At 49.6% G+C, this 14422-nt stretch overlaps 1 protein-coding gene across 1 annotated transcript in view; it reads left to right on the top strand.

Moving 5' to 3' along the window:
* The window catches only part of OTOF (otoferlin), a 112918-nt gene that overhangs the window by 71716 nt on the left and 26780 nt on the right, over positions 1 to 14422 (top strand). The window contains exons 8-19 of the mRNA XM_072857688.1: positions 393 to 447; positions 3144 to 3275; positions 3735 to 3797; positions 4671 to 4755; positions 5884 to 6043; positions 7345 to 7531; positions 7871 to 8057; positions 8735 to 8958; positions 10019 to 10127; positions 10615 to 10798; positions 13162 to 13282; positions 13939 to 14039. Coding sequence (XP_072713789.1) covers positions 393 to 447; positions 3144 to 3275; positions 3735 to 3797; positions 4671 to 4755; positions 5884 to 6043; positions 7345 to 7531; positions 7871 to 8057; positions 8735 to 8958; positions 10019 to 10127; positions 10615 to 10798; positions 13162 to 13282; positions 13939 to 14039 — 1608 coding nt within the window. The remainder of the gene's footprint in view (positions 1 to 392; positions 448 to 3143; positions 3276 to 3734; positions 3798 to 4670; positions 4756 to 5883; positions 6044 to 7344; positions 7532 to 7870; positions 8058 to 8734; positions 8959 to 10018; positions 10128 to 10614; positions 10799 to 13161; positions 13283 to 13938; positions 14040 to 14422) is intronic.

Raw genomic sequence — 14422 nt, 5'->3', positions numbered from 1 at the left:
AATACCCCCAGGGATGGTGACTCCACCACTGCCCTGGGCAGCCAATGCTTGATAACCCTTTTGGTGAAGTAAAATTTCCTAATATCCCATCTAAACCTCCCCTGGCGCAACTTGAGGCCATCTCCTCTTGTCCTATCACTTGTTACCTGGGAGAAGAGACCGACCCCACCTCTCTACACCCTCCTGTCAGGCAGTTGTAGAGAGCGATGAGGTCTCCCCTCAGCCTCCTTTTCTCCAGACTAAACAACCCCAGGGTGTTTCACAGCCCCCAGGGTTTATATTCCTCAGATTCAAAGAGGGCAGGAGCTTCGAGGGGTGACCCTAATGCTCTGTCACAGCTTGCAGCAAGTCCATCTGTGGTTTGACTGAGGGTTTCTTCTGCCCTTCCAAAGGTCCAAGCCTGACATCAAAATGGAGCCGAGTGCTGGGAGGCCAATGGATTACCAGGTAGGTGACAATGTTGTGCCCCCAAGCTCAGCTCACGGGGGTCACAACCCAGGGGGTGGGGGGACCGTTTTGCAGGGAACGAGTTCGTGCTGGGTTTCAACGCACTGCACTCACAAAGCACGACTTCCCAAGAGCTGGCATTTAAACGGTTGAGCAATAAGCTTGAGATTAAGTAATTAACTGGTTTTGCTCTCCATCGTATGAAGCCCAGAAAGGCCCAAATTAATCTTGATTGAAACAGGATACATTTCTCCAATACATTTCTCTTACTTCCCAAGAGCTTTCAGTATGCTGTTTAGTATTCAAGATCGGTGAGCCCTGGCTGGCAGTAGGTTGCTCGCTGGATTTCCTCAGATAGGCTGGTACATGGCTGCTGTGGTCCTCTTCAGCAGTGCTCCATTCCTGCCACTTTATCTAGAGTGAGAAGAACCACACGTTTAGTTTCCCAAGGCTCAGATGATCCATGCTGCTCCCTTTTCTTCTACTAGTTGGTGCCAGCGTGATTCATAAATCGGCTCTTCTCATTTTCACCGTCACGCTGATTCAGCAGCAATTTAGCTTTATGTCCTTGCCTCTCAGCACAGCAACACATTCCTAGGGATATCTCAGAACAATCCAAATAATGATTTTTGTTAGAGATTTACTGCAGAACATTTGCAGCACCTGCTGCAGACCAAATTGTGAGGCTTATAGGGAACGAGTGTGCTTGGTTCCGGAGTGGGGGGAACATAAAGAACATAAAGAGGAGGGGGAAGGTGCAAAACAAATTACAACCAAGAGGCAGAAGGAGCACAAGGTCCAGTTATTTGGCAGGAGGATCGCAGGGTTGGTGTTAATGGGGAACGGCTAATTTCTGGAGTAAAACAGGATTTGCAGCGCTAGGCTGGTTCATGAACAAGGTACGTGCCTGGCTGACCTCCGGATGTCTGCTTTCCTTTGACAACTGGCTTTTGTGGAACATCTGAGAATTAAGAGGAAAGGACTTGATCTTCCAGGCCCCATCCCATGGGATGGTTTCCCATGGGAAACCTCAAGCCATCGCCTTGGTCTGTGGCAGCAGAGGGGATGGGAGGGAGGGACAAAGTGTTAATGAAGGATGGTGCCCAGCAAAGTCATCTCCAGGAGCTGGTGTGGGTCAAGGCAGGGGTGGAGGGGAGGTCTCGGTGCAGAGATAACCCTGGCTGCAAGCCTCCCCAGAAGGCGTTTGGGATGTTTCCACGCACTTTGCCACGCTGTACGTGAGGAGTGAACCTGAGCTGGGTTCCCTGAGCCGGGTGTGCAATCGGAGGTTGCATTTGCACCTCAGCTCCTCTGCGCTAAGTCAGTTTGTGCAATGATAAATGTCGGGCAGCCTTGCCCCCTTCCTCAGAGGGCTCTGCTACCCTTTACCAGCCGCCTTTTAGAAGCACTTAGAATAGAATAGAATAGAATAGAATAGAATAGAATAGAATAGAATAGAATAGAATAGAATAGAATAGAAATTTCAGCTTAAATTATCACAGCATCCCAGCAACTGCTAGTGGGTTTTTCTTCTTTTTTTTTTTTGACTGGAATCTGAGCCTCTTTTAAAGAAATCTGATTGACAGTCAAGCCTCTTAATCTGTTACCAAAATGAAATTTACCCAAATTTACCCACAAAGATAATAGTTTAATTTTTAATAGATTTCTATTTTCCATTATTATATGATTTAAGATAAAGCTGAGTTCAAGTTACAAAACCAACTAACAATAGCTAGAGAAGGCATGTGTAAATTAACTCATCCGTTGGGCTTCAAGGGAGCCAGGACTGAGAGCTCATGTTATTTTACAATAATAATTTTACATTATACCCAAATTCACTATGCTTTGAAACCTGGAGGTTACCTGTCCTACCACCAGCTTGTGATAGATTTTAAAGAGATGACTCTAGAAAAATGGCTGCTGGGAATTGAAAATATTTGGTACCTACCTGAAATTACACCTTATGTTTTTTAGTAACATTAAGAAATTTCAGTATAATGCAAGCAGGAATTCCTAATATGAATTTAATATTGCAAGGAAGGAATTTAGATTCGATCTAAATACCTAATATTTATTTAATGTCACAAGGTGGATTGAACTGTGAATGACCAACTTCTGTGTCGTAAATACATGCAAATGTTTCGTCTGGATGATTTGCTCATATTCTGTTGGAAGTAGTTTATTTTTCATATACCACATACAGGAGTACTCAATTTAAATAAAACGACCTGTGTGTATGCATGCATATAGAAGGGTTGAACCATGAAATGGTGGGGAATACTCCAGAAATAATAATGAGTAGAGTAGAATAGAATATTTCAGTTGGACGGGACCTACAACGATCATCTAGTCCAACTGCAAGCCTTTGTGTTTTCTAGCAGAAGCAAGTGAAGCCAGCCGGGGTCTCACCAACCGAGCCTCCGCTCCCACAGTTTAGCTAAATCCATTTGACTTTACACCTTGCATGAAGCTCCCCATGCTCTGGGGCTGAAGCAATGGGGATGCCCAGGGTCTCCTGCATCCCACACTGCGTTGAAGGCTTGGCCAAGCAGCCCAGTGTCTTTAGTGTGACCAGAACTGCCACCATTGCACTGAAAATGCCTCAAAAACGAGAGATGGGGAGACAGGGGTTAAGGCAGCGAGCGGCACCTGATGCTGCTCTCAGGAGGTGAAGGTGCACGAATCCCTCTCCCCAGGTCAGCATCACCATCATCGAGGCCCGGCAGCTTGTTGGGCTCAACATGGACCCCGTGGTCTGCGTGGAGGTTGGAGAGGAAAAGAAATACACGTCCATGAAGGAATCAACCAATTGCCCTTACTACAATGAGGTGGGTCTGTCCCCTGGTGATGCTCACAGCTACCCACTCCTCAGGATCTACATTGCCATTAGTCAATTAAATGTAATTTCTTGTCACTTGGGTTTTTTTCTTTTTTTCTTCTGTCACCTCTTGTCGGAATAAGATGAAATCTCAGACCACACAGAAGGAGAAATGAAGCCTTTGCCCTCTGGTATTTTGCAAAATGGTAAAAAGTGCACTCACTTGATCTGTGTTACATTACTCTCAGGTTTTCCCAACAAGTTAGTGCTTCCTTCTAGTTCCTCAGACTGCAGAGGTTGTCGGTGTTGGGGCTTACACGGATCCATCTCTGCTGTCATGTGTGCTCCAGGATGCTCCTCCAGGCAGTCACAGCTTCTCCAGCTGGAGCGTGCACCGTAATACTGTCTTTCAATCCAAAAGGAGCCCACCCCGGCTCCCCTGCCTTCACGACTGCTCTTTCCCTTTCAGTACTTTGTCTTCGACTTCCACGTCCCCCCAGATGTCATGTTCGACAAGATCATCAAGCTGTCCGTAAGTGAGCATGGTTGCGTTGTCCTTTTCATGGGGCTTTGGAAGAAACCAGCCTGTTTTACGTGAGCACTGGGGATGGATTTAAGGTCCTTGATGTGAGATCCCCAACAGGAGCTGAGGTGTTCGGTCCTATGAGCCTCACCTCTTTTGCAGACCACCAGTCCCTCTTTCTGTTGCTGACCTTCATTGCTGGGGCCACACAGCTCCACTCCTGCATTTGTTATCTCCCTCCATGGCTGATCTCTGGTATTTCAGAGCCAGGCAGAATTAAACCTGTCTCAGGATGTGTTTAGGCTTGGGGAGAAGCAAGACCTTCCCAAGCCTGCCAGAGGATTTCCTGAGGCATGAGACTGGCAGAGCTATTGTGGAAATTCAGGACTGCAGATGCTGAGAGTAAAGCAGAGACTGCAGCCCTCCCCACATCCACAGAGGAGGGCGATGAACAAGATTTGCAGATTCACTGACTAAAGCACACTAATTAGGAATATCTATATCTATCCCGTGCACAGACCGGCTGTACAATTTCTCCCACAAAGGGAATTAGACCATAAATTCTGAGCATCCTAAAGACCCTTCCTTCAGGTGAATGTCCCAGTCTTTGTTGCCATAGGGACTAGAAAACTACATCTTGTTTCAAAGATTAATTTCTTTGCATTTTTTTCTATTCAATCCAAGTATACACTTGTTTGCAAGACTGCTAAGCAAGAGCTGCCAACCCCACCATGCCTCTTAGTGTCCTTATACAGACCAAGGTCCTGCACAGCCCAAGGAAAATGCATCAGCTCCTTTCCCATCTGAACACCTCGGGAAAGAGCCTTATGGCTCCCAGGGCATGGAAAAATGCCTGACTTGCTTTCCTCTCTCGATTTCCAGGTGATCCACTCCAAAAACCTCTTGCGCAGTGGGACTTTGGTAGGCTCCTTCAAGATGGACGTTGGAACTGTTTATACTCAGCCTGGTATGTAAACGCTGTTTGCAACCAGTCCTATGTGCCTACCTGCACCATTGAATAAATGTCCTTGTCGGGTAGCTGGGCAGGTGCTAGTTTCCTTGGGTCATGCTTATCTAACTTACTTTTAGTATCCTAGATATAAGCAAGTCACCTGGGCTCCCTCTGCACCCAGGAAAGAGCACTCAGCACCTCCGGAGAAGGTTGCATATCCCATCCTGCAATACGGTGTTACAGCCAGAGGCTGAGATGCCCTCTGGGTGTGCTGGTCTCTGTCCACTGACCTGCTGAGGAAGGAAGCCCAAGGCGACTTGCTTAGGCAAGATATCGACCTTCCAGATAGCTGAAGGTCACGGGATGGATCTTGCCTTCTGCGGCTGGCATTTAAACCAAGAAATGAAGATGCCTGGTGTGCAAAGAGAGAGAGGTTGATTAGAGCTGCTGTCGTGTTGCTCACTGATGATAAACAGAACAGCGATGCCTCTTTGAGGGCCTGGTGCTCGCAGCATGCCAGAGCTGAACACACAACACCCCTTCAGAAAAGATACCTCCAAAATCACTGCAGGTTTTTTTTCCTTGCTCCTATGTCACGCCTGTTGCTGCACTCTGCCTCTATAAATAAGCCTGAGAGCTAAGATGTAAATGAAGCCTTCCAAGTCTGCACTTCAGGGGTGCTCAGCAGATGATGATGGGGGGACCTTAAGGGAGCATCTAGTCTGGTTCCCTGCTCCACAGAAGGATGAATTCTCTCTAACACCATCCAAAAGTCACCTGAGACCTTAAAGACTTAGAATCATAGAATCATTTAGGTTGGTAAAGACTCTTAAGATCATCAAGTCCAACCGTTAACCTAACACTGCCAAGCCCACCACTAAACCATGTCCCTAAGCGCCACATCTACACATCTTTTAAATACCTCCAGGGATGGTGACTTCCAGTGATGAAGAGTCCACCCCTCTTCAGGCAGTTTATCCCATTGCTTCTCAGTCTTCAACGTGAGACACATCTTCCTAATGAATTTTTCAGGGGTTTCTGTCTGAATTCCTCACACCTGAAGATGTCTCTTACATTTCCAGTCCTCGCAGTAATTGCTCTATCTCATTCTGACAAATGACTGTCTTGTCCCCTGGCTTCCAGAGCACCAGTTCTACCACAAATGGGCCATCCTTTCCGACCCTGAGGATCTCACTGCCGGGCTGAAAGGTTACCTGAAGTGTGACATCGCCGTGGTAGGGAAAGGGGACAACATCAAGACACCACACAAAGCCAATGAGACGGACGAGGATGATATTGAAGGGTAAGGATCTGCAGAGCCAGCTTCACACAGACTTTCTTGGGAATGACTTTTCACGTCTCTGTACCTTGGATCGTACAGTGAGGACAACATCCCTACCAGATCAGGCTGACAGCCCCTCTAGTGCCCATACCTACCTTGTGCAGTGAAACCAGAGGGACCAATAAGTTGCTTTTCAGAGAGAGAACACGTGGCAGATTACTGGTGCAAATCCAGGCCATATCAACTGCAAACCAATCATTTCTATGAGGTCAGACCATCTGCTGGTGGCTGAGCTCTCCATACCAACACCAGCCTCATGTCAACCGACCTGATGTCCCCACTGTTTACCCAATGCCTCTGCTGGTGATGGGATGGGATGGGATGGGATGGGATGGGATGGGATGGGATGGGTTGGGATGGGATGGGGTCTCATCACTCACTGCCAGTGCAGAGCAGGGAGGTCTGGATGAGGTTTCCCAGGCTGCGTGGGTGGGCAGGGCTCAGTGACTCCCCAAAGCATCTAAAAGGCCATGGAAGAAAAATCAGGAGAGTTTAAAAACTTAATTCCAGCCCCAAAACATTTCCGGCTAATTAAATATCTCCAAGTGCAACCACAGGCTTTCAAGTCTACCTCTCAGCCTCTCACCACAGAGTCAGAAACACAGACTGGTAGCAAAATACCAAAATACCATAATATGCAGCTCTCTTGACTGGCTGGGGACCCTGGGGCTTGAGGCACCACCTGAACTATTTTGGGTCATTGTTCCATGCTGTAGTGGTGATATTATCCCACTTTTTCATGGACAACTGAAGCAATTCCTCTAGAAATTGTTTTCTTCACAGCATCCCCCATGGCTCTCATTTCTTCCCCCAGAAGAGGAAAGCCAAATATGCCAAGAAAAACAATTTGGTGGAGTTCAACTCTCCCCCCAAAATAATCACCCCAGCTCCCCTTGTGCCCTGATAAAGCAAAAAGGCTCTTCTAACATCCCATTCGTCTGGCCTGCTTTAGATGTCTAAATTAGGCTGAGTTTAATTGTCATCTAGACTCCACTGGCAATAATGATTATATCCCTTTAGTGGAATGCACATTGTCCCAGAGGCACCCCAAGGGGCTCCTCTTAAGTTTTTGCTCACAAAACCACCACTTCCCACCCCAAAACAGGATGATGGGCAGAAACAGGACAGCAATAAAATCTATGGCTGCAGAAATGGTCATCCTTCCACCTCCACAGAGCCTGTGCTCAGAAGGTGGGGAAGCCTCTCCTGACAAAGCTGCCAGCCCCAGCAGCTGTTTCCAACCCTATCTGTTGACATTGCAGGAACCTCCTCCTCCCGGATGGGGTCCCTCCGGAGAGGCAGTGGGCTCGTTTCTACATCAAGATCTATCGAGCAGAGGGACTGCCCCGTATGAACACCAGCATCATGGCCAATGTGAAGAAGGCTCTCATTGGGGAGAACAAGGACTTGGTAGACCCCTACGTGCAGGTCATCTTTGCAGGGCAGAAGGTGAGCAAGCTGCGTGTGGTACCAGGGTGACCCTGGGAGGTAGCGTGAGCAGGACCAGCTGTTGTGCAGGTGGCCAGAGATGATCTCGGTTGTCCTGGCATGTAGATACTGAGATGCAGGACAAAGCCACCTTGTTTGCTATGTTTCCCCTCTCTTGTGCAGGCTGTGATGGGTTTGCAGCACTCGCCAGTTGAGGAAAAGAGCTTGTTACTTGGGAGAGGAGGGTCACAAGGCAGAATGCATGTTTCAGTGGTCATTAGCAAGGGAGCAGTTCAGGTTGTGAGGCATGGCTTGGGAGCTCAAACCCTTGTCAAACGTCTATCTCCTCCCACTCGGCAGGGGAAGACATCCATACAAAAAAGCAGCTATGAGCCTCTCTGGAATGAGCAAATAGTCTTCACAGAAATGTTCCCCCCATTGTGCAAGCGGATAAAGATCCAGATCCGAGACTCGGACAAAGTCAATGATGTGGCCATTGGTACCCATTTCATTGATTTGCGGAAGATCTCTAATGAAGGAGACAAAGGTAAAGCTAAGGCAGGGGGCAGACTGAGCTACCTACCTTCTTCACGGTAGAGAGACATCCCTTTGGCAGAGAGTTAGCAAAATAGCCCAGGCTCCCTCCCCAGTCCTGGAGATAGCTGCTTCTTGGTGCCCAGCCAGAGAGACCTTGATTCACTGCAGTGGTCTTCTGAGGTCACTGGACACACGCTCTCTGAAAACCAAGCCCCATCACAAGCCTTCAGTCTACCACTTGAAAGCAAAGACACCCAAGAACAAAAATTCATTGCCATGAATGGATGAATATCTGACAGGTTCCCCCATTCAGGCACCCATGGAGACATCAGCGTACATGGGCGCGACCAATGTGAAACCAAAGATGGCTCTAGAAAGGGGACTAATGGGGGGGGTTCTTTTTTCTTGACTGTCACATTGGGTAACTTGCCCCATGGGAGTCTCACCTCTGTCTTTGGGCTGGTGCACTGCACAGTCCCCATCACTGCCTCCACTGCAAAACTGACTCCACATATGGTTGCACTCAAGCAATTCCATGCACACGCACGTGCATATTCAAGCCTGCGTCACCATACACAGACCAGGAAAGTGATGCCAATCCATGAGTGAGTTTGTATCCTGAGGCAAAGACATGCCAAGATATCCTTGCACATCCCCTTCCCTACATGCATGTCCAATCTACTGCAGGCTACCTGCCCACCTTTGGCCCCGCATGGGTGAACATGTATGGCTCCACTCGGAACTACACCCTGATGGACGAGCACCAAGAGCTGAACGAGGGTCTGGGTGAAGGCGTCTCCTTCCGGGCCAGGCTTTTGATGAGTCTTGCTGTGGAGATCTTGGACACCACCAACCCGGAGATCAACAGCTCCACCGAGGTGCAAGTCGAGCAGGCCATATCAATTGCTGACGTAAGTCACCCCTAACCCTACAGCTGCCAGTGGTGAGTCTTGGGTCTCAGGCTTATTGGTTTTTTATCTTTGGTCTCACAAACCGAGGATTTCATTTAGCCTTGTCCTAAGTGTTCCAGATCCCCCAGCACAATGAAAGCAAATCTTGAAAGGATTTCAGATTTTATGATCATTCAAATGCTCACCTCTCTTAGGAGTGCTGGGCAGAAGGAATATCTCAGGGAGGGAGGATTCTAAACTTTGAGATGTTTCTCCAGGTCGAGTTAGACAAGGACAAAGAGAGCCATCTCCTAATGCCAGCTGTCTCACTCCTATCCTGAAGATGGGTTTCAAACAGAAGCCAAGAATCTAATCTATTTCCCAACCAATTCTGGCGGGGTGGAAGTGGTCAGAGAAATTGAATGGCTGTTTCCTGACAAGAGCAGCCCCACAGTTTTAGTCCTGACATGTAGAGCCCACAAGGCTGCTGCCTGTGCTCTGCATAAACAGGCACATCCAGGCTTATCCTACCTGGGGATGTCCACATAAATCAATCTATATAAGCCAAGGGTGTAAAGCAGAAAGGGAGAAGTCTGATGGCAGGGCACCCTCTGTGTGAAAGCTCTCCTTCAGAAGTAAAGTGGCTTTAATTCACCTCCAGGGGAAATGAAGCCACCTGGAAATAAAGCCATTCCAGTTCTGAAAGAGCATCCAGGCAGATGGTTCGGTGCGGTTTGATTAATTCAATTTGTGAGTGAACTCAGGCTCGTATTCCTGAATGTCCCTTAGGCAGGCCCTCACGTGCAAGGGATGACTGATCTCAGTTAAGCCAACACATTTATAAATTAGGCTAAAATCTTTAATTAAACTGTCTCTGCAGTGAGCCTAGAGACAGCTCAGGCTGGGGGAGAGAAAACCCTCATGGTCGCCTTGAAAGCCCAAGCAGTGGCACCTCACCTTCAAAAAAGGCCATGAGGGTGCTCAGAGGTGCCAGGTGATGCACCCTCTGCCCAAGGGGACCTGCCCTTCTAGGTGTCCCTCCAGCTGACCTCAGCCCTGATCCCTGGGATTTCTCCTGCAGAACTGCACTGGGAAGATGGAGGAGTTCTTTCTCTTTGGAGCCTTCCTGGAAGCTACCATGATCGACAGGAAGATTGGTGACAAACCCATCAACTTCGAGGTCACAATAGGTTGGTTGTTTTTTGGGGAGGGTGGTTTTGAAGCGTGCTTTGGAGGGAATGCAGGATATGAGGCCAAGAGCATGGTTTATTCCCCATTTTCCATGCTAACACATGCTAGAGCATGCAGGGCTCTCAGTTGAGGGAGAAGGTGATGGCTACTTTACCGGCACAAGCTACGCGGGACCCCAAATCATCTATTGTGTGCATGCTGTGCTGTGGCCAGTGGAGCTGCTCCCTCTCTCCCCCGGCTTTGTGCCTCCTGAGGCTGACCACCAAAGGGAGGGTGTGTATTCCTACTGGCTCGAGAGGGGACATGAGCAGGGGACAGACACCCATCACTGATTTGTGGTTCCTCGGCATGGTTTCAGAGAGTTGAACTCCACTGTCCCCCATGGTTCCTGCAGAGAAAACTTCTCCCCAGCCTGAGTTAAAGCCAAGAGATTGAGCCCGATTGGAGTTACAACTCTGTGACTTTATTTCACATTTTTTTCTTGAGGTAACTATGGGAACCAGATCGATGGCATGACCAAACCGATCCTACGGAGGAAGAAAGAGGGAGGGGATGGGGACGAGGAGGAGTCCGAGCTGCTCCAGAACTCAAGTGAGGATGAAGGTGATGAGGATGGAGAGCTGGTCTCTGTTTCTTCATCTCAACCCATGAAGCCCCTGGTCACAGACAGGTAAGCGTGCCCACCTGGCCACTGAAGTGCCACTGGGCAGAGATGTGGCTCTCAATTCAGACACGGTCTGTAAGCATTCTCACATGCACCGGGTGTCCAAGCTCCCACCGCTGTCTGCAGAGATGAAGTCAGAGGTGAGGTCAGTGCTGTCATGGGGCCTGGAGCCATTCAGCCAAACAGACCTGGGAGCAGCAGTGGGGACCAGATCTCCGTGCCCTATAAAGGGAGATTAGATACCACGTGTAGATACCTCATCTTAGATACCACAGCCTGCCAGGTGAAGCCCCACCACATTCCCTACAGTCCTGAGCACTCCTGTGGATTCTCTGATGTCCCATAAGGGCTGAATTCACCTCCCAGGCTACCCTACAAAGGACATCCTTCACCCACCTGGCAGACATGCACCCAAAACTCATGGTTATCTGATAGCTTTAGCGCTCTTCCCCTATGGCAAATAGGGATGAAGTTAATCAGTGGATTCAAAAAATCATTGGTGCCACTGAAAAAACAGGTTCACTCCTGTACTTTTAGGAAACCAGTCTAAAAACAGGTCCTTCCCTAGGATCGCTGCCACCCTTGGTGGCACAACCAGGGAGGAGAGGTCTGGGCTTTGTATCTGTGCTCTCTCTAGCTGCCCGACATAGAAAAACATCATGGGCACCATGTGGAGACAGGCAAAGTCCATCTAGAGATAAAAGGCATAGATCTCAGCAGTGAAGGTAATTTGTGCTGAGACAAAGTGCATTTCTTCATCACTTTGGATCTTAAAAGCTAGACAAGGTCACAGACACGCAGAAGGGAGAGGATACAAAAAAATGCTGGAAAAAGTTCTTGAGAATGTGTTAGGCAGGAGACTGGGGTAAAAGACTTTAAGTCCTCTCAGCCTCCCTAGTTTGCAGCGTCTGTCTTTTGGCGTCTGTCTGTCCCCATTGCTTACAGTCACTGACAGCCGGGCTCTGGTGTTTAACAGAACCAGGACTCAGGAAACTGGGTCCTACCCTGGGTCTGTCGATGCCCAGCTGGTTGTCAGTGGACAAATGCCTTCTGTTTTCTCCGCCTCGGTTTCTCCAGCTGTAAAATTATGACAATTTTTTTGTCTGCTCTACTAATTGCTTTGTGATGTGCCGGTAGCAGTTACCCTAAAATAAAGATGACATCCAGACAGCTGCAAGTGTGATTCTGGTGGGTGCTTTCTGTCCTAAGCGGCTGGATCAGAAAGCCCCAAACTGAACGGGATCAGCACAAATGTCATGGGATGTCTGGGCTGGGCTTCAGCCAGAACCTGGATTTGAATAAAAAGGACTAGTACTAAGGAAAGCTAATTGGATTTAACCTGATGCGATATGCTTAAAGTGGATTTTAACTGTGTTATACCAGTAGATAGATGTTAATAGAATAGAATAGAAGAATAGAACAGAATATATTAATAGAATTAACTGGCTGACTTAATTCAATGGGGAAATGGAACAAACCAGACTGAATCGAGGGTATTTGCACTCCAGATAAAAGTGGGGTTCCCTGTTTTGTTCACCAGCTCCTTGTCAAGGTGAATGCCGAATGGAGATGAGAAGCACCGATGTTTTTTGAGCCTGTTCCCTGGGCTCCGACCCTCATGCTGTTTACCCAGATGTCTCCAGCCCCTGGGTGCTGGGAGCCTCACGCTCAACTGTGGGGCTCTGCTGACATCTTCTGGGCTGGAAACACCCCGATGGCTTTGTAAGGCTGAGCTGAAGCTGGTTTTTAACTAAGGGTGATCCCAGGGGTGGCAGGATCTGCAGTGGATGGATCCCAGCTCATAGCCAGTGCTCAGGCACCCAAGAAGCATGAACCCATTCTTCAGCCTCATCCTCCCTTTAACTGTACCATGACTATTACTGCTCCATCCCACCAGCATACGGAAACCTGTCAGCTCTGCAAAGGGCAGAGACCTCTGCCTGCTATGAAGGCCAGGGGACTATAGGAGATGCTCACCAGCATTCACAAAAGGGTGTTAATGCTTCGGTTTCCCTTGTGCCCCTGCTGCCACGCTGGAGATGTTTGCTCTCTGCTGGGCTATGGGTGAGGTCGTGGGAGTGGGAGCTTCCCTAGTTTCTCTCTGGGCCACCAGGTCTGAGATGGTAAATTTGCAGTCCTCGGGCACTGCATCCATCCACCCCGGGTCTGGCGTTGGGAAGGGTGCGAGGAGAGATGGAGCCTCTGTTCTGCAGGGTGCAATTCACATCAGCCCCCTCTCTCCCACGCCTGACCTCCTATATCCCCCACCACCACCACAGCATTGCCTCCCCGGGAGAGGTGTGGGACAGGGACTGGTCCTGCCTGGGAGCGTTACCACCACGGAGCATCTCTTCTGCCTCCTTTTGCAGGAACTACTTCCACCTGCCGTACTTTGAGAAGAAGCCCTGTATCTATATCAAGAGCTGGTGGCAGGACCAGCGCCGCAGACTGTATAATGCCAACATCATGGACAAGATTGCGGACAAGCTGGTCAGTATGTGCTGGGGAGGGACGGAGACAGCTTGGGGCATGGGGCTGGCATGAGGCATATCCAGGCTCCCTGCACATCTCTGCAGCTTGTCACAAAGCAGGGACAAACGGTGCGAGGACCAACTAGCAAACTTGTGCCAGAAAGGGGGGAGTTTCCCAGTGCTAAATGCTCCACAATTTGAATGTCCAAATCCTAGGAGCTCATTGAATTTTCTGTGGGTCGGATCCAGGGGCCCCCACCAAAGGGAGCAGGAGCAGGGAGGTTTTGTCCCCCTGGACTGCAGGGGTGAACCACTTGTGTGGCAGAGTCTTCTTAATAGTCTCGGCTAATTCCCAAGGAGCCTTTGTGACAGGTCCGTGCTGGCAGGGTCTCAGCAGGATCTGCAAAGGGCAGTCCAGCCAAGACAGTGTGGACGGTGGCCAGCTAGTCTCATGGGGGCGGCGGAGCCATTCCCATCACCCAGAGCCAGGTCCCCGCAGCCAAATGTGTGCCAGACCTGAGCCCTGAGGCCAGCAGGTCTGGAGAAGCAGCAGATGTTTCCCACTGGCAGCCCCACAGGGCTGCTCTATGCAGGGTTGGACCTCAGCGGGGACCTTGCCCCACCACGGGGCTCTGCCCCACCGCCCCCTCACCGCTTTCCCCATCGCCGCTGCAGGAGGAAGGGCTCAACGACGTGCAGGAAATGATCAAGACGGAGAAGCCGCACCCAGAGCGCCGGCTCCGAGGGGTCCTGGAGGAGCTGAGTAGTGGGTGCTTGTGAGTAAAAGATGGGCAAAGGTGGCACACTGCGGACCCCTGCTCTCTGCGGGGCTATGGGCAAGGTTGTGAGCGTAATCCCACCTTGCCTTATCCTCTGGATGATGGGCAAGCATTTCATCGCATTGGCACAACACCGTATCAGCTGCCTTCTGGCTTGGAGCGTGGGTGAGGTGGTGCTTACGTCTGCACCCCAAAGACCCCCAAACCAGTGGTGAAAGCCTCGATCTTGTGGCCTCCACAGGCTGGTACCTGATCAGCACCTACACCCCATGCATGACACTCAGCACTGGGTGCAAACAGGCACTTGGCCGCGATTGCGTTGCAGACTGGGGGAGAACAAGGGCATCTCCCTCCAGTGATGTGCCCTGCTGCTGGCAGAG

Source organism: Ciconia boyciana, chromosome 3, assembly GCF_034638445.1.
Source record: "Ciconia boyciana chromosome 3, ASM3463844v1, whole genome shotgun sequence".
In the NCBI taxonomy this organism is placed as follows: domain Eukaryota; kingdom Metazoa; phylum Chordata; class Aves; order Ciconiiformes; family Ciconiidae; genus Ciconia; species Ciconia boyciana.
Note: the sequence above shows the minus strand (reverse complement) of the source record. Positions and strands in the feature narration are given on the sequence as shown.